Below are 22021 nucleotides of genomic sequence, written 5' to 3'. Positions count from 1 at the left end.
TTTATTTTCAATGCAGACGCGCAGTGATTTCGTTGCTAGACATGAATTCAGGTTTCTCTTGAATTATCCACCTTAATGGGTAAAAGCTAGAAACTAATTTTAAATTCAACTCTGTGTGGTTCAAACGTTTATAATAAGCTAGTTTTAACCTCTTTTTATAACCTTTTATGCTACTTGCAGAAAATAAAAGGTTAAAATTAAGCACGTTCCAGTGTATTTCCGCAGTGGATACATGTAGCTTATGAATATAGTAAGTTATTTTTAATGCTATTTCTAGAAACCTTTTGCCATTATAAGCTTATGTCTTGTCTCGTTGAACATCCTGCTTTCAAAAAAAAAAGTAAAAACACAAAAATACTGAACTCTGAGGAAAATTCAAAAAGGAAAATCCAAAATCAAAAGGCAAAATCAAATATCCAAACACGTCAAACGAATGGATAACAACTGTCATATTCCTGACTTGGTACAGGCATTTTCTAATGTAGAAAATGGTGGATTGAACCTGGTTTTGTAGCTAGCTAAACCTCTCACTTGTATTACAGTTGCGTCAAATTCCATTACATTGTCAATGATGTATCGTCTCGTATTGTGTTTTCTACCGTTTGATTTTTTTGACCTAATTCTACTTTCACTTCCCGTATGCTGCGCATGCCCGCATGACGTCATACATGTATTGGGCTGCTATACTTAGTAACAATAGCAAATGATACCACGTGGGATAAACATTTTTCAAATAAAGTTATTAAGGAGGCTCGCGGGTATAAGATTTTCAGAAAAAAATAAACATTATTTTTTCGATACAAATTTTATTTGTAACCTTTAATAGTTGTAACTTTATCATTTGGTACAAAAATCGTTCCAAAAAATCAATTGGTGTTGACCCCAGGTGACTTTTAAAATGTAGATATCATGTAAAAAGCTCAAAATTATCTCCCTTTGGTGCAAAAATGCCATTTTTTGGCATTAAAATTGAAATATCTTTTTTAACTTATCGGTGACCTATATTTTTTATTGTTGTTTTCAAATAAGCTGTACATAAACTAAAAAATTGTAAAATTTGAGCGATTTCTGTAATTTAGTTCTTTTTTTATTTCGATATTAGCGTTTTTTCTCCTATTAGTTCAACAGAAAAAAAGGACATCAACAAAAATGTATGCTTCTTTCGAAGGCAGATTGTGAGCGTAAATGAACGGTGACCCCATTTTTTTATTTCAGTTTTCTATTAAGTATAAGATAAAGTTCATTTATAGAAAAATAAAGAGAAATCCTATATTAAATAAAAAAAATCATTTAGACCCGCGAGCCCCCTTAAGTTAAGTATTTACGTTTTTTTATTTGATATCACATTTTTGTACCCTTTTCACTAATACTAGTTTTACCTTCCAAAAGAATCGGTCTAAAATATATGAATTTTCTAAACTTATGGCAGAGGTCTTTTTGCATGCAAAGTTAACTTCATTAGGTCATTAAGTCACATGACTGTCAGGTGGTTAGTTGTAATACTTAAAGTTAATTTGAATACGGAAATACTCATGCTCCTTACAGCTTTTTACCTAAAAAATAAAATATCAGTTAAATTTTATTTACAGAAAAAAACAGTGTCAGTGGAAATTACAGACAATACTCACCAACCTCACTTCACAATGGATCAACCAAAGTATTTAACAAAAACATGAATGTATACAAGACCATATAAGTCTTCCAAAGTGCCTCATTCTGAAATGTGTACAACTTGTCCAAATAAGACATCAAAAGAATATTTTATATCTTATAGTTGTATATTTAACCATTTAATTCTTTAAGTCATAAGTTTGATCGCCTCTAACACTTTGATATAAACTTTGGTATCAAATTTAAAACCAATTCCGGATATATGTACGACAAATCGCTTCCGACTTTTGACCTGGTTTTTAAATAGGTCAAAACACAAGACGTTTGTTTTTGTCAACAAAGGTGGCATCGATCTAATGAACTCAAATGAAAAAATAAATTGAAGATCGAAATATATTTCCGATACAATTATTTTATGCACAAGTATACTAGTGACTCTCAAAATATTAGGTATGTCTATGTTCAAACCAGTGGCCGATCCAGAGGGGGTGTTCTGGGGGTGCGCACCCCCCTTTATTTTTGCCGATCAATGCATTTGTATCGGGACATATGTTTTGCACCCCCCCCTTTGCCCTGGGTTAGCACCCCCCCCTTTCGAAAATTCCTGCATCCGCCCCTGCAAACATATAACAGGGAATTTCGGAAAAATATGTTAGTAGGTCGAAAATACAATACACGAGGATATGAACAAAACAAACATACTCAAAGAGTAAAAATGTCAAAAATAAGGGTATAGCAGTCAATATTGTGTTTTCATTTAAATATCACTATAAAAACAACAAATGTAACGAAAAGCACACCTCTGATTTCTGATTAGTTGGCGTATATTTAAAAAAAAAGCAACAGCAAGTCAGAACACATCTTAGTGGTCCTTCTCCACACCTATATCACTCTGCTCTGTCGCTCCATAATTCTCGTATCAAGGCTTCAAAACTAGATCAATCATTACCAGCAATGTCACAATACACCTTATCGCTATTACCATACTTGGCCGATGACCCAGCCGCTTAACCTTTTGTCGCACACAACAATCACTTTTCCATTGTGGCATCAGATGTATAGTTTTATGACGTCAAAATTTTACGGGAACCTGTGTGATATCCAGTAATGGCGGATAAATAGCGATAAGGTGTATGTGAGAGGAGAATCCATGGGAGGAAAGCAGGCAAGACACCAGAATAGACCTAGTTGGTATACACTTTATCTCTATTCCCACCTGATCGGAGAATCTGTCCTGCTTGAACTTCATAAATCATAAATGAACTTCTGATGTCATACAAAAATCACTTTTCCATTGTGGCGTTTATGAAACAAAAGTGGCATTACTTAAAGTGTGATTGACAATAATAGGCCAAAAATGATCCAAAGTTCTCAAGGTATCACACATGTGTTGTGTTGATAAAGGGAGATAATCCCATAGAAAGTATCTTTGGGAAGTTTGGTTAAAACGTGCCAGAACAATGCATTATAGTTGGTGTCTGGAACTTTTTAATTAATTGATTTAACAAAATGATTTATTGAACAAACAATCAAACATAATATAATAATCAGAATCAAGTGTACTATAATTATGCATTTTTGTTTTCTTTCAGAAAGAATCATGAACTAAAAACTGCACAAGACCAAAATAAAAACTGTGTGTGATAAAAATGTTTAAAAACCTAGTTGATGGATTCAAAGGTCTGGTTGAAGTAGCAGGAGCCAGCATCAATCCGTACACTGTTAACAGTGTTAAGCTTGAGAACTACAAAGAGTAAGCAATTAGTTGATTCATATTACAGATAGAGTAGAATTTTACATACAGCATAATGACAGATTTGTTGACTTTTTCGCACATGTGACATTTGTGGTATTTCTTTAATTTCAATATTGAGATTGTACTTGACTACCGTAAGTACATATATTTTTAAGGTTTTTGGGGTTGTTTGTAAACATCAAGATCAAACAAGTTAATTTATTGTATTGTGACATACTTTTCTCTATTGTATGGTGAAGCCAGTAGCCATACAACTTACAAGGTCATGAAGGTGTTAAATTGTAAGATAAATATACATGTTTTGTTTGGTATTTGCTATAGTTATAGTATAGGTCTTCTTGTGTTAAAACGTACTTATAATTTGAAAAATACAGTAAAATTAAAATTGAGAATGAAAATGAGGAATGTGTCAAAGAGACAACAACCCAACCAAAGAGCACAAAACAGCTGAAGACTAACAATGGGTTTTCAATAATCATGAATATGAGAAAATCCCGCCCCTTGAATGCATGCCTCAGCTGGCCCCTAAACAAAAATTTGTACTAGTTCAGAGATAATGGACATCATACTTAACTCTGAAATATATAGATGAACTAAAATTAAAAATCATACAAGACTAACAACAGCCAGGTTGGTTGAAGTAGCAGGTTTAATTATTAAAGTGATGTGTTATTTTGTATTTCTTGGACCAAATTTGTATAATATGTTTCAGTTATTCTAAGCGTGCTGAAGAAGGCCACCTGATATTGTATAAGAAATATAGCTCCTATGATTGTATTGTTGTCAGTACTACAACTCCTAAATCAGTATGGAGGTATTTATAGTTTTTACCTGCCCATTATACATGTTATAAGTCAGTCCCAGTCATTAGACACTTATTCATCCTTTGTACTGGAATCTGTGTGTTTCATCAAGATGGGCTTTTGGTCTATTTTACTTAATTATATGAGCACTTTAAGCTTATTCTAATCCTTTAGTGTTATTTTACAACAGTTCTTCAGCCTTTTGACTCACTAAATTAAATTGCATTGACTAAAGAAAATGACAAATAATTGTAAACTTGTAATTTGAAACATATATCCCAGAACTACAAATATAAATATTGATTTTATCCACGAAAGTGAAAAAGTTAATTTCAGTTTGATATTATTTATTTTGTTCAAAATATCATTTACATGGATGTCCTTAAAGATCATTTTGGACAAATGTAAAAAGTATCTAAAAAAAGATAGTAATTAAAATTGAAATTTACCTGGTAACCTAAGATTTACCCAAGGTTCATACCTTTGCTTAATATTAATAATGTAAGAGTTTGAGTTAATCAAAATTTAATAAGGATTACAGCTCAGCTTATGATAACATTTTATTTTGGCAGCATATTTAGGTTAACCAATGACGGTGAAGCTTTTGCCCAGTTTGGTTTATTTGCCTCTAAGCTGAATGTTTTGATTGCTCAGAGCAGCTCCGTGTTTGTAGGTGACAATCTACAGAAAATAACTGATGTGATTAAAGAACATTCATCATGGACACCTATACATATAGCAGCATACCTAGGATTCTACGAATTCATTAGGCAGCCGGATATAATTAGGTATAAATAAATGTGGTAAATACATATAAATTCATTAGGCAGCCGGATATAATAAGGTATAAATAAATGTGGTAAATACATATATTTCAGATTATGAATTTATTAGGCAGCCTGATATTATACAAATACAGTCTCTGTATGAGGTCGATACAAGGATATATTGACCTGAAAGAAGTATATTGACTGAGGACGAAGTCCGAGGTCGATATACTTCTTTCGGTCGATATATCCTGTATTGACCTCATACAAAGGCTATATTTGTTATATTATTAATTTCCTACCACATTTGTATCAAAATCGTCATTTAGGATTATTAGAATTTTACAGATATTACATTGTCTCCTTGACAGTAACAACATATTAATTGTTATTTCATTTACTTTTTTTTTTTTACATCTTATGTATTTAAAGATTTTTTGTCAAATAATCGATGACATATATCATGTGTTATAAAACGTTAAACAATATCTTGAAATTCATTACATGACGTCACAAAGTATATCGGTTTTTAGATATTCTATAAATAACCGTGCGATATGCTTTTTTCCGGTCAATATGCTTTTTGCTATCCGCCTTTTTCTCTCTACCTTCGAAAATATAGTTTAACATGTGACTATCTCTAAACGAATCATATTTGTAAAAATATACGAATTAATAATATTATAAGGTATAAATAAATGTGGTTAATACATTGTATATCCAAATATTATTTTGAATACTGATGTATTAGCATTGACAATACCCTTTGAATTGTTTGGCTCACAGCATTTATAGTATTTTGATCATATATTGAGAATTAATTAAGCTATGTAAACAGTCAAATTTAATATTATATTCATAATATCTGAAAAACACTTACAGTTAAGAATTTGCACATAAATGGATTCACTGATTTTGTGCAAAAATCGCAAGATTTTGCAACACTCATTTTTAGCTCACCTGGCCCAAAGGGCCAAGTGAGCTTTTCTCATCTCTTGGCGTCCGTCATCCGTCGTTCGTCGTCGTCGTCCGTCGTTGTTAACTTTTACAAAAATCTTCTCCTCTGAAACTACTGGGCCAAATTAAACCAAACTTGGCCACAATCATCATTGGGGTATCTTGTTTAAAAAAAGTGTGGCGTGACCCGCCAAACTAACCAATATGGCCGCCATGGCTAAAATAGAACAAAGGGGTGAAATGCAGCTTTTGGCTTATAACTCAAAAACCAAAGCATTTAGAGCAAATCTGACGGGGTAAAAATGTTTATCAGGTCAAGATCTATTTGCCTTGAAATTTTCAGATGAATCAGAGAACCTGTTGGGTTGCTGTTCCTGAATTGGTAATTTTAAGGAAATTTTGCTGTTTTTGGTTATTATCTTGAATATTATTATAGATAGAGATAAACTGTAAACAGCAATAATGTTCAGCAGAGTAAGATTTACATATAAGTCAACATGACCAAAATGGTCAATGGACCCCCTAAGGAGTTATTGTCCTTTGTAGTCAATTTTAAACAATTTTCATAAAATTTGTAAATTTTTACTACTGGTAACATTTTCCACAGAAACTACTGGACCAAGTTCATTATAGATAGTGATAATTGTAAGCAGCAAGAATGTTCAGTAAAGTAAGATGTACAAACATATCACCATCACCAAAACACAATTCTGTCATGAATCCATCTGCTTCCTTTGTTTAATATTTACATAGACCAAGGTGAGTGACACAGGCTCTTTAGAGCCTCTAGTTTTTTTTTTTTATGTCAAACAAGGTTGTAAACACACTTCATGCTTAAATCAATATACAATTATTGCAAAAATTATATTAATTTGTGGAAAATTAAATTTGTTACTTAAAATTTCAGAAAAATAAATGATAAGACATCAACTTCTGAGGCCACACCTTTGATGACAGCAGTAATGGGTAAACAGTTCCAGTGTATAGAACAGTTATTACAATCAGGGGCATCTCTACACAGACAGGATAACAGTGGTGACAGTGCATATCACTATGCCGTTAGATTTGAACCTAAGTGTATACCTGTAAGTTTAAATGGGAGGAGTTAAAACACTAATATAACTGTGGATTCTTTATTTGTGGGTTACTGCTTTTGAAATTATTTGTTGGTATAAGTGAACCACAAGTTTCAGTGCTCGATTTGTTGGAAATATGTGCTTCAATAAATTATTACTATTTTTGCCTTTTAATTTGTTGTAAAGCCAATTAAGAGATTAAAATTTGATAGCACATTACTGTAAATTCAGAAATTATTGCATGCATTTATTACTGCGATTTTGTCATTATAGACTAAAAAGCAATTTTGATTTTTGCAATATTGAAAAATACCTGTTTAATTCATATAAAAAAAATCAAAATGGGAGTTAAAATTTTTGCACTGTCACATTTTTCTGATAATAAAAACATCGCAATAATTACTGAGTTAACAGTATATTCCACAATATCTGGACTATTGAATCACACATGCATAGAAATAATACAGGACACAATTGTCATCCAAAAAGATTTTACATGAGAAATATAATTGGTAATTATCATTATCGCTATTTTACCAAATTTTCCTTTTCTCTCTCAGCACAGTAGAGTGATATGAAAAAGTATCGTTAGAAACTAAGGGCACATGTGCTGCTGTCAATGAAATTAACAACGTCGTCATAGGTAAAACAGCTATAAACAGATTATCATTGGTTATCTAAACTAGTTTACTTTTCTCACTTTCACAGTACTAGCTCGAGTGAGAAATGAATTTCGTTGAGATGACCAACAATAATCTATAAATATTTTTAAATCATTTTATACTATATTGTTATTTGATTTTTGTTATAGATCCTTTCCCAGTTTGATAAAGATGGTGTTAAAGACTTCTACAATAACAAAGGACAAACAGCACTATACTTGGCATGTGAAAAGGGCTTGCCTGATGCTGTGGAAGAACTTCTTAAAGCAGGGGTTAGACCAGATATATCAGCATGTGACATGTTGCCTATACATGTAGCTATGAAAACAAATAACATTAGGTAGTAAAATTTGAATATGGTCTTTTCTCTTTTAAAGAAATTGATGTCAATATTTTTATAGTTTGTTTTAATCTTGCTTGAAATATAACAGTACTTTTTGTACAATGTACATATATATTACTTTTCCTGCAAATTTGTGATAGCATAATCTCAATATTTTTACTTTCAAATAGTTTACACATTGTGTAAGATGAGACTTTAAACGCAACCAATTATTACACACCTTTGTACCCATTTGCTGAAGAAGACCTATAGTTGTTTTATTTTCTGTATCACTTGGTCTCTTGTGGAGAGTTGTCTCATTTGTAATCATAATACATCTTCTTTTTATGTATGTCAAAAGTATTCGGAAAAAAGAACCGAGTAATCTTGGACATAGAAACTGTATTTTAATCAAATTGTGAAAACCATGCACATTTTGTTGTATATGAAAAGTTAAACTTAAAAGAATATTGTACATTTTTTCTGTGTATAGAAATTTAGAGCTTATATGTGAGAAGCATGTGGACCAATTATTTGCTAAAGATCATAAATATGGAGGGACACCTGCTCATTGGGTGAGAAAAAGAGAGGTAAGTTATATATATATATATGTTTACTTTAATTCATTCAATTGGTACATTATAATTGAACATAGATTTGAACCCTTTTTACAGTTCAATGTTCCAGAGTTAGGCCCTGAAATGGTCCAAAATTGAAAACATATTCCAAAACTTGTGGCTAACTAGATGTCTTTTGATGGCATTCAATGTATTTTATATATACAATCAAAAACTTTGTATAACATAATATGCATCAAGTGTCTTGTCACTCCTAATGAGTGGATATGAGTGGTAAATTGTAATTTACAGGAAGTAAGTCTGCTCAAACGTTGGGAAGTGGTCTCATACTTTTCAAAACCATAGATAATCTAAAAACATGCCTGAATCTGAATCTTGAGGAAATATATAATTTGTAGGTTGCAGAAAAGTTGCTTAAACTAGGATGTGATGTGAACGTAATTAGTGACACAGGACATACTCCTTTACATGTAATGTTGAAAAAAGATAGGAGAGATTGTATAATGGAACTATTGGTCCATGGAGCTGACACAAGAGCCGGAGATGTGTATGGGAATACACCATTACACATAGCTATTCAGGTAACAAATTTTTGTACATCATAGAAATAGTGACGAAAAGAGCTGGTATGAGAGCTGGAGATGTGTATGGGATTACAATACTATATGTAACTATTCAGGTAATGAATCATAAAATTATCTGGAGTTTTGAACTGATTCAAATCCTTGGTTTATGAATATGTATACAAATGGTCAGGTATTATAAAGTGAATAGTGAGTGGACCTGATTCACAAGCTGGATATAGTAATTCATATTTACATGAAAACAGGTTGATTGTGTGATGCTCATACATATAGAAGTTGAGGAAATGAAACAAGGTGAGAACATAGTTTAAACTTTATTGTAATTCATTTTTTAACTAGCATTCATTACTCGTGAGTACTCATAGATTAGCATGTTGTGGCTTTTTGTTATTATTTATTTTGTCATTTGACAAGTCAGGCCCTTTCCAATTAATTTTTAGTGTTTGTTCTTATTTCCAGATATTGGTGAATGTTCAGAGCAAGGGTTGAACCCTCATAAATATGTTAAACATTCTTTAATGTCTGTTCAAGCCATGCTTATCCTGTAATCCATTGGTTGTCCTATGTGCTGTCTGTCAAATTTTCTTTTTATGCATTGTTGTATTATATATCAGGCTGTTAGTTTTATCTTTTGTCAAGTTTTGATTTACTTCATATTTTTAATACTTGAATCTTTAACACCTTCTATTTATTATTATATGGTATGGGTTTTGCTAAACAGTGATCTGCAACGGTTCACATTTTTGTTCATTGGTCAGTATGTTTTTTTTCCCTCATTTGTAAGCATACTACATCTGATTTTATTTATTTGGGTTTACTCATATATGACTGATACACAAAACAATGCTTAAAAAAGGCCTACTCTTTTTAATCTGTAAGAAGATGTTTTCTTAAAAAATATTTTTATGGGATTAATTTGAATGGGGATCCCCGGATGGTGTCTTGAATTAGCACATACATCAGTATCTATAAAAGTTCATTTAGATGTGAACTATTTGGTGTTAACTGCTTAAATACTATGACTGAATTTAATGGTCATATTTGCATTCAACCATTTAGATGTAGTGATTCTTTAATCAATATTATCGATAGATAATTTATTATATATTTTTGTTCTTGCAGAATGATGATGTAGAATTTGTTCGGCTGTTTATAGTGTTTGGAGCTGATGTCAACATGAAAAACAAGGAAGGCCATACACCAAGACATTTAGCTTCTACTTCAAAAGAAAAGAATAAGTAAGCTATCAGTAATACAGCAAAAAATAATCTTGTGCATTCCCTTATATAGATATATGAAGATTTGGTATGAGTGGGAATAGTCCAGGTTTTTAAAATGTTTATCTTATTGACATCAAGCAGACAAATGGTTGGTCAATGATTCAAAAATGCATATGAATGATTAATGTGTATTTCTCCTTTTTAATTAAAGTATCTTTTTTTTTATACTGAAAACAAGTGATTTAAAAAATCTTATTGATTCTTGGAAATTACAAATATGGATGGAATTGATACTTGTAAAGTATTATTTAGTACACATGGGCTATGGACAAAGAATAAGTTAAAAGATTAAGCTATAAAATTGAGAATGGAAATGGGGAATTTGTCAAAGAGACAACAACTCGACCAAATAAAAAAACAACAGCAGAAGGTCACCAACAGGTCTTCAATGTAGCGAGAAATTCCCGCACCCGGAGGCGTCCTTCAGCTGGCCCCTAAACAAATATATACTTGTTCAGTGATAATGAACGCCATACTAATTTCCAAATTGTACACAAGAAACTAAAATTAAAATAATACAAGACTAACAAAGGCCAGAGGCTCCTGACTTGGGACAGGCGCAAAAATGTGGTGGGGTTAAACATGTTTGTGAGATCTCAACCCTCCCTCTATACCTCTAACCAATGTAGAAAAGTAAACGCATAACAATACGCACATTAAAATTCAGTTCAAGCTGACTGTATTCAAGATCAGGTTCACCTTCCAGTTGTTTGATATGATCTGTATGGAATAAGATAAAACAATATCAAAACATATACTTAGTACTTAACCAAAGAAACTCTTCATAATGAAAACATACTGTAAATCCTACCATATTTTTGGACAATGTTGATTGAGATTTTAAATTAATGAGTTGTTTTATTGTCTTGTCTTCAAAGTAGTTCGAGAATGTGAAGCTAATCCAGTGGCATTGTCATAAACAATTTGTATAAAACTTTTTATTTCAGGAGTAGAATACGGTAAGGTGTAATGGGCAATTAATGGATCTGTACCTGAATAAATCAGGATTTCAAGTGTTTAATTCAATTTTGAACCAAAGCCAGTTTTCCTATATACCGGTAAATCAATTAGCACACTCAGTGCTAACCTGTCCACTATCCAAAACTTTGCTGTATTCTACCTATTTGCTGCTATTTCTGTGCACTTTCTTCTTGTTCTGCCTTTGAAGTGCACTCTCTGGTTTATTAACTTTTTGTGCACTTGTTTACCTGTACACTTTAACCGCACAGTCGCCTATGCACCTATTACCAGGTGTGTATGTTCCACTAAATATCCTCCTGCAATCTTATTCAGGTACGCAAATAGATTCTTATTCAGAATCAATTCAATCTTTTATAAAGTGTAAATAATTACCTTTTGGCTTCTTTTAGACTTCTTGACAATACAATCAGCCCTTTTTCTGACAGGGCATCAGCTTATATACTAAGTTTTGGACCATACCATTTATTTTGGATGATACCAAATATCTTATTCCTATGAGTGTTTGTAGCATATCTAACCCTAAATGTTAAAACGTTTGAATGACAGCCCTTATATTAACAACTACGGATCGGAATTTCCATAGGAATGCATAAACAAAACAAAACTAAAAGTGACATACATTCAATTTTCAAACATAACGATATTGTACAACAATGTTACAGCTTGATAAAAGTAATGATAAGTTGAACCCTAGTAAAATAAAACACGTGAACTATTTTCATCACATCATCTTAAAACGCAATGTTTCAAAAAAGAATATATATACACAATGTCATTTTGCAATCACTATGCAACATGTACTAGGCCTGATTGTTTACAATGTCAATATGCAATCGCTATGCAACATTAGGTCATTTTCTCAGATACTAGCAGTAAGTCAAATATATTGGGCTAATGTAAAATTTGTTAATTGTACTTGTGAACGTTGATTTGACCTCACAGTTCATTGGTCAATGTTAAGTTTTCTTAGTTAATATGTCAATTTTTCATATACAAAATTTACTATAAGCAAAACATCATCTATCATTGGCATATGTATTGATTGCAATGTGAACAAGGGTATCTGGCAGGGTTCATTTGGAAATATAATTTATGTGACACCCTTAGAAAATCTGTTTTCTTGAAGACTTTCTTTTACAGTAAAAATGATTTATCTAGCATTTAGAAGGGTCATTAAGTAAAGACCCAACCTTTAACCATATATTTTCTTTTTTGGCATATATATATATGAATTAAATGATATTCAGGGGATCTAAGGGACGACATCAAAAGTTCAATGAAGGATAAAAAACTTAATTCACATAGTTTTTTCACTGAACCTCTGAACTATAACTATGTTTTTTTCTGGTTTGTCATATTTCATAGTTCCCAGGGGTCATCTACTCCCACCAACCCCCCGCAATATGTGAATGTTCAAATGTGTTGCAAGTTGTTAAAATTCCCGTCCCTAAATTATATTTAAACATAACAAAATATTTTCTTGTTGTGAAAATGAATTGAACGATTAAAAGGATTCCCATGGGTATATATAGTAATGGATAAGTACCGATTATCAGGTTATCTGCATGTTGATATCATAAAATATCAGCTGCGAGACATGATATGAAGCTTTTTGTCGAGTGAGCGTAGCAAACGAGATCAAAAAGCCTTCATATAATGCCAAGCAGCTGATATTTTACAATATCAATATGCAGATAATCGGATAATCGTTTTATCGGGCTATATTTGCGTGTTTCGGAAGTGTTTTCTTTGTTTCGCCAGCACTCAAAAGATGACTTGATAAGTTCGGGTCAAAGTTATTAACGTCGGTTCAAACATTATGACGTCGCTGATAAGTCCGGGTCAAAGTTATTAAGGTCGGGTCAACGCATTGGACGTCACAAAGACATGATACGGAATAATATTAAGAGCTGAACAGAGTGATATAGACAGAGGGACGACCGATAATACTTCGTAACAGCATCCTTTAGTACACAATAAATACTTGCTAATACACAATATATTTAAATGTTTTTGATAAACTTTCTTGAGATGATAACTGTATACTTTATTTCAGAGACATAATACTATACATGATACACATATATAAATATGTGGTGCCAGTGATAACTATATACTTTATTTCAGAAACAGAATACTATACATGTTACACATATAAATATGTGGTGCCAGTGATAACTATATACTTTATTTCAGATACATAATACTATATATGTTACACATATATATATGTGGTGCCAGTGATAACTATATACTTTATTTCAGAAACAGAATACTATACATGTTACACATATAAATATGTGGTGCCAGTGATAACTATATACTTTATTTCAGAGACATAATACTATATATGTTACACATATATATATGTGGTGCCAGTGATAACTATATACTTTATTTCAGAGACATAATACTATATATGTTACACATATATATATGTGGTGCCAGTGATAACTATATACTTTATTTCAGAGACATAATACTATACATGTTACACATATGTGGTGCCAAACGATGTGGACACACAACTAAAGGCTGTTGTAAAGGTTGTGTAATGGAAGGCAACTATGATGGCACTGTTGATGATGCAATGAAAACTGTGTTGACTATAGATAGGGAAGGTAAATACACGACTCATCTGAGCAAAACCAAGGGCATAATGCTATTCTCTACCTGAATGTTGTGTATATCTAACATAATATTTTCTCTAAAATTGTCTATTTAATAAGGTACATTTTTAACAAATATTTAGGAAATATTTATGATTTTTCACCTCTTAGGACATTTATTAGAAATATTGCAATACAAATTAAGTTTCATAGATATCTAATACATGTAGTAACATTTTTAAACAAAGGAAATGAATTGTAGTAGAAAGAAATTTATATTGTCACCTGTAAATGTTTTCATAATTTTTTTCGTAGCTATTGTAGATGAAATGATGTCGTCATTTAGAGATCCTGACCAAGATGATGACACCACAAGTAGTTTAGATAAACACAGGGTAGGTTTAAGACACTACAAGTAGTTTAGATAAACATAGGGTAGATTTAGAACACCACAAGTAGTTAAGATTAAGACAGGGATGTTTTAAGACACTACAAGTAGTTAAGATAAGACAAAGTAGGATTAAGTCACCACAAGTAGTTTAGTTAAACACAGGGTAGGTTTAAGACACCGCAAGTATTTTAGATAAACATAGGATAGGTTTAAGTCGCCACAAGTGATAAAGATAAACACAGGGTGGTTTTAAGACACAACAAGTACATGTAGTTTAAATAAACACAGGGTAGGTTAAAGATACCACAAGTAGTTCAGATAAACATATTGTAGGTTTAAGTCACATGTAGTTAAGATAAACATAGTGTAGGGTAAAGTCACCGCAAGTAGTTTAGATAACACAGGGTAGGTTTAAGTCACCACAAAAAGTTGAGTAAACACAGGGTAAGTCACAACAAGATGAGACACCACAAGTAGTTAAGATGAACACAGGGTAGGTTTTAAGACACCATTAGTAGTTTAGATACACACAGGATTAGTGAAAGACACCGCAAGAAGTTTAGATAAACACATGGTAGGTTTAAAACACCTAGAGTAGTTTAGATAAACACTTGGTAGGTTTAAAACACCATAAGCAGTTTAGATAAACACATGATAGGTTTAAGACATCACAAGAAGTTAAGAAATACACAGGGTAGGTTTAAGACACCATAAGCAGTTTAGAGAAACCCATGGTAGGTTTTAAACATTACAAGTAGTTTGATAAACACAGGGTAGGTTTAAGAAACCATAAGCAGTTTAGATAAACACAGGGTAGGTTTAAGACACCATAAGCAGTTTAGAGAAACACATGGTAGGTTTTAAACATTACAAGTAGTTTGATGAACACATGCATGACATGGTAGGTTTATTACACCTAAGAGCAGCAATAGAAGCACTGTTTCTTTGTTTTGTATTGTTTCATGTAAGGATTTTGATTATGTCATGAAAAAGTACACAATACACCTACTTCTCCATTTTAAATAAATTGCTTCCATTTGTAGGTATTGTGTCTAGATGGAGGAGGAATAAGGGGTATAATATTAATACAGCTATTAATAGCTATTGAGGATGCTGCTGGGATTCCTATAAAGGAGTGTTTTGATTGGATATCAGGAACAAGTACTGGTGCTTTACTGGCTTTAGGAATAGCAACTGGTTTGTGTAGTAATTTATATTTCAACCAATATCATATGTATTTCTAAAATATTTTCCCTCTAAAGACAGAATTAGTGGCAACTAAGATTGCTTTTCTTATTTCTTTTATGAAATCAGTAGTAATAGGTGAAATGACAGCTTGATGTTTATTCTTCAACTGTTTAAAAGGATTTTTTGTTTTACTCTTATTTATTTATTATTGAGGACTTGTGTTTGCCATATTTCCATATTCACATAAGTCATGGTCATGTTTCTGGACCTATTGTGTCAGTTTAGAATAATGATGTTAAGCTGTGACATCAAGCACATGCTACTTATAAAATTGTGGAAATTCAAAAGACCTCTTTATACAAAGTAAAAGCAGCACTTAAAAGTATTTTATTTTTTATTTTTCAAACTCTTAGAAATACATATGCTTAATTTATATTCAGGTAAACCACTGCCTTACATGAAAGGATTATATGTCAGACTAAAGGATGAAGTATTTAAAGGTTCCAGACCGTATCCTGCTGAAGCCTTTGAGGAAATGTTGAAGCAAGAACTGGGAGAAACCAAAGTCATGACAGATATTGCAGGACCAAAGTAAATTTATTTAGGCTAAGCCATGTTATCTCATGAATTCTGTAGGAGTTCTATAACTATGTTTTTTCTTTTTCCCAAGCATAATGCATTTTCTTTTCAAATGGATCAGCATCTTTCTTTTTGTTTGAACAGAAGATGCATGTGTTTTTTTTATCAGAATAAATATATGGATAAAACCTTTTAAGCAGCCTTTCCCATATATTTCTGGCATTGGACAGGTCTGAGTACTCACATGAAAATTATCACTTTATTCAAATCATGGTCAGTTACAGGAAATACATGTTTAAATTTAAATAAGGTAAAAAGCAGGTTTGATATGCTAGAACAGGAAGAAAAGAAAGGCTAAAGTTTGCTTTCTTGTATACAATGAAAGTTTTGTAATCAAAAACATTTTCCACTCATTATATTCTTACAGGGTGCTAGTGACTGGAGTTTTAGCAGACAGACATCCTTCACAGTTTCATTTCTTCAGATCATACCATCCTACGCTTCAAACATATGAAGATGACACACACCCTAAAGGAGTACTGAGACCACCTCCCCCTCATGGTAAGTACCAATACTAACATACACAGATCATACCATCCTACACTTCAGACATATGAAGATGACACACATCCTAAAGGAGTACTGAGACCACCACCCCCTCATGGTAAGTACCAATACTAACATACATAGATCATACCATCCTACGCTTCAGACATATGAATATGACACACACCCTAAAGGAGTACTGAGACCACCTCCCCCTCATGGTAAGAACAAATACTAACATACATAGATCATACCATCCTACGCTTCAAACATATGAAGATGACACACACCCTAAAGGAGTACTGAGACCACCTCCCCCTCATGGTGAGTACCAATACTAACATACACAGATCAAACCATCCTACTCTTCAGACATATGAATATGACACACACCCTAAAGGAGTACTGAGACCACCACCCCCTCATGGTAAGTACCAATACTAACATACACAGATCATACCATCCTACTCTTCAGACATATGAAGATGACACACATCCTAAAGGAGTACTGAGACCACCTCCCCCTCATGGTAAGTACCAATACTAACATACACAGATCATACCATCCTACGCTTCAAACATATGAATATGACACACACCCTAAAGGAGTACTGAGACCACCTCCCCCTCATGGTAAGTACCAATACTAACATACACAGATCATACCATCCTACTCTTCAGACATATGAAGATGACACACATCCTAAAGGAGTACTGAGACCACCACCCCCTCATGGTAAGTACCAATACTAACATACACAGATCATACCATCCTACTCTTCAGACATATGAAGATGACACACATCCTAAAGGAGTACTGAGACCACCTCCCCCTCATGGTAAGTACCAATACTAACATACACAGATCATACCATCCTACGCTTCAGACATATGAATATGACACACACCCTAAAGGAGTACTGAGACCACCTCCCCCTCATGGTAAGTACCAATACTAACATACACAGATCATACCATCCTACACTTCAGACATATGAAGATGACACACATCCTAAAGGAGTACTGAGACCACCACCCCCTCATGGTAAGTACCAATACTAACAAACATAGATCATACCATCCTACGCTTCAGACATATGAAGATGACACACATCCTAAAGGAGTACTGAGACCACCTCCCCTCATGGTAAGTACCAATACTAACATACATAGATCATACCATCCTACGCTTCAGACATATGAATATGACACACACCCTAAAGGAGTACTGAGACCACCACCCCCTCATGGTAAGTACCAATACTAACATACACAGATCATACCATCCTACTCTTCAGACATATGAAGATGACACACATCCTAAAGGAGTACTGAGACCACCTCCCCCTCATGGTAAGTACTAATACTAACATACACAGATCATACCATCCTACTCTTCAGACATATGAAGATGACACACATCCTAAAGGAGTACTGAGACCACATCCCCCTCATGGTAAGTACCAATACTAACATACACAGATCATACCATCCTACGCTTCAGACATATGAAGATGACACACATCCTAAAGGAGTACTGAGACCACCTCCCCCTCATGGTAAGTACCAATACTAACATACACAGATCATACCATCCTACACTTCAGACATATGAAGATGACACACACCCTAAAGGAGTACTGAGACCACCACCCCCTCATGGTAAGTACCAATACTAACAAACATAGATCATACCATCCTACGCTTCAGACATATGAAGATGACACACATCCTAAAGGAGTACTGAGACCACCTCCCCCTCATGGTAAGTACCAATACTAACATACATAGATCATACCATCCTACGCTTCAGACATATGAATATGACACACACCCTAAAAGAGTACTGAGACCACCACCCCCTCATGGTAAGTACCAATACTAACATACACAGATCATACCATCCTACGCTTCAAACATATGAATATGACACACACCCTAAAGGAGTACTGAGACCACCTCCCCCTCATGGTAAGTACCAATACTAACATACATAGATCATACCATCCTACGCTTCAAACATATGAATATGACACACACCCTAAAGGAGTACTGAGACCACCTCCCCCTCATGGTAAGTACCAATACTAACATACACAGATCATACCATCCTACGCTTCAAACATATGAATATGACACACACCCTAAAGGAGTACTGAGACCACCTCCCCCTCATGGTAAGTACCAATACTAACATACACAGATCATACCATCCTACTCTTCAGACATATGAAGATGACACACATCCTAAAGGAGTACTGAGACCACCACCCCCTCATGGTAAGTACCAATACTAACATACACAGATCATACCATCCTACTCTTCAGACATATGAAGATGACACACATCCTAAAGGAGTACTGAGACCACCTCCCCCTCATGGTAAGTACCAATACTAACATACACAGATCATACCATCCTACGCTTCAGACATATGAATATGACACACACCCTAAAGGAGTACTGAGACCACCTCCCCCTCATGGTAAGTACCAATACTAACATACACAGATCATACCATCCTACACTTCAGACATATGAAGATGACACACATCCTAAAGGAGTACTGAGACCACCACCCCCTCATGGTAAGTACCAATACTAACAAACATAGATCATACCATCCTACGCTTCAGACATATGAAGATGACACACATCCTAAAGGAGTACTGAGACCACCTCCCCTCATGGTAAGTACCAATACTAACATACATAGATCATACCATCCTACGCTTCAGACATATGAATATGACACACACCCTAAAGGAGTACTGAGACCACCACCCCCTCATGGTAAGTACCAATACTAACATACACAGATCATACCATCCTACTCTTCAGACATATGAAGATGACACACATCCTAAAGGAGTACTGAGACCACCTCCCCCTCATGGTAAGTACTAATACTAACATACACAGATCATACCATCCTACTCTTCAGACATATGAAGATGACACACATCCTAAAGGAGTACTGAGACCACATCCCCCTCATGGTAAGTACCAATACTAACATACACAGATCATACCATCCTACGCTTCAGACATATGAAGATGACACACATCCTAAAGGAGTACTGAGACCACCTCCCCCTCATGGTAAGTACCAATACTAACATACACAGATCATACCATCCTACTCTTCAGACATATGAAGATGACACACACCCTAAAGGAGTACTGAGACCACCACCCCCTCATGGTAAGTACCAATACTAACAAACATAGATCATACCATCCTACGCTTCAGACATATGAAGATGACACACATCCTAAAGGAGTACTGAGACCACCTCCCCCTCATGGTAAGTACCAATACTAACATACATAGATCATACCATCCTACGCTTCAGACATATGAATATGACACACACCCTAAAAGAGTACTGAGACCACCACCCCCTCATGGTAAGTACCAATACTAACATACACAGATCATACCATCCTACGCTTCAAACATATGAATATGACACACACCCTAAAGGAGTACTGAGACCACCTCCCCCTCATGGTAAGTACCAATACTAACATACATAGATCATACCATCCTACGCTTCAAACATATGAATATGACACACACCCTAAAGGAGTACTGAGACCACCACCCCCTCATGGTAAGTACCAATACTAACATACACAGATCATACCATCCTACTCTTCAGACATATGAAGATGACACACATCCTAAAGGAGTACTGAGACCACCTCCCCCTCATGGTAAGTACCAATACTAACATACACAGATCATACCATCCTACGCTTCAAACATATGAATATGACACACACCCTAAAGGAGTACTGAGACCACCTCCCCCTCATGGTAAGTACCAATACTAACATACACAGATCATACCATCCTACTCTTCAGACATATGAAGATGACACACATCCTAAAGGAGTACTGAGACCACCACCCCCTCATGGTAAGTACCAATACTAACATACACAGATCATACCATCCTACTCTTCAGACATATGAAGATGACACACATCCTAAAGGAGTACTGAGACCACCACCCCCTCATGGTAAGTACCAATACTAACATACACAGATCATACCATCCTACTCTTCAGACATATGAAGATGACACACATCCTAAAGGAGTACTGACACCACCTCCCCCTCATGGTAAGTACCAATACTAACATACATAGATCATACCATCCTACGCTTCAGACATATGAATATGACACACACCCTAAAGGAGTACTGAGACCACCTCCCCCTCATGGTAAGTACCAATACTAACATACATAGATCATACCATCCTACGCTTCAGACATATGAATATGACACACACCCTAAAGGAGTACTGAGACCACCACCCCCTCATGGTAAGTACCAATACTAACATACACAGATCATACCATCCTACTCTTCAGACATATGAATATGACACACACCCTTAAGGAGTACTGAGACCACCTCCCCCTCATGGTAAGTACCAATACTAACATACATAGATCATACCATCCTACGCTTCAGACATATGAATATGACACACACCCTAAAGGAGTACTGAGACCACCACCCCCTCATGGTAAGTACCAATACTAACATACACAGATCATACCATCCTACTCTTCAGACATATGAAGATGACACACATCCTAAAGGAGTACTGAGACCACCTCCCCCTCATGGTAAGTACCAATACTAACATACACAGATCATACCATCCTACGCTTCAGACATATGAATATGACACACACCCTAAAGGAGTACTGAGACCACCACCCCCTCATGGTAAGTACCAATACTAACATACACAGATCATACCATCCTACGCTTCAGACATATGAAGATGACACACACCCTAAAGGAGTACTGAGACCACCACCCCCTCATGGTAAGTACCAATACTAACATACATAGATCATACCATCCTACGCTTCAGACATATGAAGATGACACACACCCTAAAGGAGTACTGAGACCACCTCCCCCTCATGGTAAGTACCAATACTAACATACATAGATCATACCATCCTACGCTTCAGACATATGAAGATGACACACACCCTAAAGGAGTACTGAGACCACCACCCCCTCATGGTAAGTACCAATACTAACATACACAGATCATACCATCCTACGCTTCAGACATATGAATATGACACACATCCTAAAGGAGTACTGAGACCACCTCCCCCTCATGGTAAGTACCAATACTAACATACATAGATCATACCATCCTACGCTTCAAACATATGAATATGACACACACCCTAAAGGAGTACTGAGACCACCTCCCCCTCATGGTAAGTACCAATACTAACATACATAGATCATACCATCCTACGCTTCAAACATATGAATATGACAC

At 34.6% G+C, this 22021-nt stretch overlaps 1 protein-coding gene across 1 annotated transcript in view; it reads left to right on the top strand.

The window, feature by feature from the left end:
- The first annotated feature begins 114 nt into the window (after window positions 1-114).
- The window catches only part of LOC134725613 (85/88 kDa calcium-independent phospholipase A2-like), a 32268-nt gene continuing 10361 nt past the window's right edge, over window positions 115-22021 (top strand). Inside the window, exons 1-14 of the mRNA XM_063589565.1 lie at window positions 115-250; window positions 3204-3364; window positions 4080-4181; window positions 4743-4958; window positions 6802-6979; window positions 7782-7972; window positions 8448-8544; window positions 8931-9113; window positions 10239-10354; window positions 13850-13998; window positions 14302-14381; window positions 15421-15574; window positions 16006-16156; window positions 16572-16705. Of these exons, the coding sequence (XP_063445635.1) occupies window positions 3261-3364; window positions 4080-4181; window positions 4743-4958; window positions 6802-6979; window positions 7782-7972; window positions 8448-8544; window positions 8931-9113; window positions 10239-10354; window positions 13850-13998; window positions 14302-14381; window positions 15421-15574; window positions 16006-16156; window positions 16572-16705 (1855 nt within the window). The 5' untranslated portion in view covers window positions 115-250; window positions 3204-3260. The remainder of the gene's footprint in view (window positions 251-3203; window positions 3365-4079; window positions 4182-4742; window positions 4959-6801; window positions 6980-7781; window positions 7973-8447; window positions 8545-8930; window positions 9114-10238; window positions 10355-13849; window positions 13999-14301; window positions 14382-15420; window positions 15575-16005; window positions 16157-16571; window positions 16706-22021) is intronic.

Source organism: Mytilus trossulus, chromosome 7, assembly GCF_036588685.1.
Source record: "Mytilus trossulus isolate FHL-02 chromosome 7, PNRI_Mtr1.1.1.hap1, whole genome shotgun sequence".
Classification (NCBI taxonomy): Eukaryota; Metazoa; Mollusca; class Bivalvia; order Mytilida; family Mytilidae; genus Mytilus; species Mytilus trossulus.
Note: the sequence above shows the minus strand (reverse complement) of the source record. Positions and strands in the feature narration are given on the sequence as shown.